The 2,412-nt window shown below is 35.1% G+C and overlaps 1 protein-coding gene across 1 annotated transcript; it reads right to left on the bottom strand.

The window, feature by feature from the left end:
• Positions 1-636: 636 nt before the first annotated feature.
• On the bottom strand, positions 637-2,406 carry LOC129571106 (uncharacterized). The gene is made up of 7 exons (XM_055450870.1): positions 2,226-2,406; positions 2,057-2,154; positions 1,867-1,971; positions 1,636-1,802; positions 1,407-1,508; positions 1,205-1,327; positions 637-1,059 (listed from the first exon to the last, which is right to left on the bottom strand). Exons 2-7 carry the CDS (start codon positions 2,066-2,068, stop codon positions 870-872), a joined length of 699 nt encoding a protein of 232 aa, XP_055306845.1. The 5' UTR covers positions 2,069-2,154; positions 2,226-2,406; the 3' UTR covers positions 637-869.
• Positions 2,407-2,412: the final 6 nt, after the last annotated feature.

A 2,412-nucleotide genomic window follows, 5' to 3' on the forward strand; every position in this document is an offset into this window, starting at 1 on the left:
ATAATTCCATTGTTACAATTGACAAATATTGATTTTGAAGAATAAAGCAGACAACTTATTTGTGTATATTTCATTTTGACGTGCTTACCTTTCGATATTCAAAGAGCCGCTTGAAAACGCTGATCGCTTTATGTACTTCCAATCGAATTGCAAACATGAACAAAAAAAACTTCAAACAAAAACCAACCTATGCTTTTGGCCGGCACAAGATAGCGGTGGCGCCTAAATAAGATGTATTAGCAATTTGCGGCATTTTTAAGAACTATCAATACTTTTTGTTGTTGTCACGAATTTCGCAACAACAAGAAGCATTGATAGTTCCTAAAGTTGCCGCAGATTCTATTTAGGCGACACCGCTATTCACTGTCACGTCAAATACATTGGTTCTTATGGCAGAGAAGCACACGTTGACAAAAACTGTCATATCATGATGATAACACACCATGAGCAAAGTAAATAATTGATATTTTAACATCAAGAACAGTAGGGAAAAAACATGAAATCACACATGTGTGCTATCATTTAAAACGACCATATTATCTCTTTTTGCTTCTGTTTAAGACTGATTAAGTTATATCACTTGTTACAGCTGACTATTGTCGAGTGTGCTATGTTATGTGCCAAACACGGCTAACATTGTGTGAATATAGCCCATAGATGTTTTCAAACTTTATTTTAGGTGAAGATGGTCTATTAGGATAGACGTTACATAGAAACAAGGATTTTCTTTCTTATTTGAATATATAAATCTTAAATCTGCAATTTCTAAAGCAACTATATTAAAAGTAACTGTCACAATGAATCGAAAATCTCTTCGTTGATAGATAGACAATAATTCATTTCACGCGACAAAACTGGACTGAACTTAATTAAAGCTCATCTCGTTGCTTCAATGAATTCACAGAAATTGCCTGTCGTTCGATGTCTGCCAAAAAGTCGAAGGTTTCTTTTTTCGGGTTCAAGCCAGTTGTGAATCCGTAGTTGTTCAAATCGAGATAATGAACGTTGTCACCTTGAACTGGTCGAATTTGGATGGAATCATTTTTGTCAAACAGATCACTGTTTGGAAGTCCCAATTTTTCAATTCGAAGAGAAAGCAAAGAAATTTTTTAACATAATGATTAAAATAAGTGAAAGGATTTCTTGCTTTAAATGAAAAGTTAGATTTTTGTCTGAAAGAACTGTTTAAACCGAAAGAACCTACCCGTATTTTGCGAAATTCGTAAACAAGTGCGTGATGTTGTCAATTAATTTGAGACTGATTTTAGATCCTTCATCTTCCATGTTGCTTAGAACGTCATCATAAAGTGACTGGGCCGATTTAAATCTGAGGACAATATTGGTCACATTGTTATGAGAATGAAATAAACGAAAGTGATTGTTTTGTTCAGTTTTGTCAGATTTACCGGAATAAATAGTGAACCTCATCATAATGGGAGGCTCCAGGAACATTAGCAACTTCCGGATTTTGGCGTTTTAGTACATTCAGTTTGGAGTCCATCGAAAAGCTATTTTTGATTGATACACAGTTCACAGTTTATAATAATTGTAGTGGGGTAGACGATCCGTCTACAATACATAGATTGGTTCTTAGGAACTTCTTTTCGCAAATAAAAATACAAATCACATAATTACACTGCATAGAAAGTTCTGCCATTTGATTTGGCTGCATGAGTCTTTACAGTTTTATCAATTTCATAGCCGAAATTTATGTCCGACAATAGATCCACATATTGCTTAAGTGCATCAGCACTTCCATCAAAGTAGAATTCACGAATTTTCTTCGTCAAAATCCTTTGATCCTATGGAGAAAGAGTTGATAGCTTCAATTTCTACCATGGAGAGATTGTCAATAGCACAACTCACATCTTTTGGAATTTCCAGTCCCTTAAATGGCAACGGTAACTCAAATTCGCTTTTTAATACGTCTTCCAATGGCGGAGGAAAAAGATTCATCAATCCTACGAATTCCTGAATGAACAATTTTCAACGTAAAATGTCGTTAGTTCGTATTTTATTTAAATAGTTGAATAGCTTCATTTTGTGTGACACATACCGCAGAAGTCATGGTAAACAATACATCAAAGTCGAATTGTGTTGTCTCGTAAATTTTCTGCGGGGATTTCGTTAAGAATGGCTGTCCTGCGTCTTGTCCTGTTTAAAGTGAGGGAATCATAATTTTCTTATCACGTCAATTTGAAGAATAGCGTAATTGAAACACTCACTTTCAATGACGGGAGCAAATCGGATATTGATTTGTATATTTTTCACAAATTCTAAGCTGTATTCACTAAGTTTATCGGCTGGAGCTGATTTCAAAAATGTAACTAGTTCTTCATAAGTTTTCTTTGGTTCGCCCAATTCTGCGGCTATTTTGTGCGCAAGCTCCAAATGGTCAGTGTGCTCGGACAT

The sequence above is a fragment of the Sitodiplosis mosellana genome, unplaced genomic scaffold (genome assembly GCF_009176505.1).
Source record: "Sitodiplosis mosellana isolate CC-2019 unplaced genomic scaffold, AAFC_SMos_1.0 Smas_scaffold_1321, whole genome shotgun sequence".
Classification (NCBI taxonomy): Eukaryota; Metazoa; Arthropoda; class Insecta; order Diptera; family Cecidomyiidae; genus Sitodiplosis; species Sitodiplosis mosellana.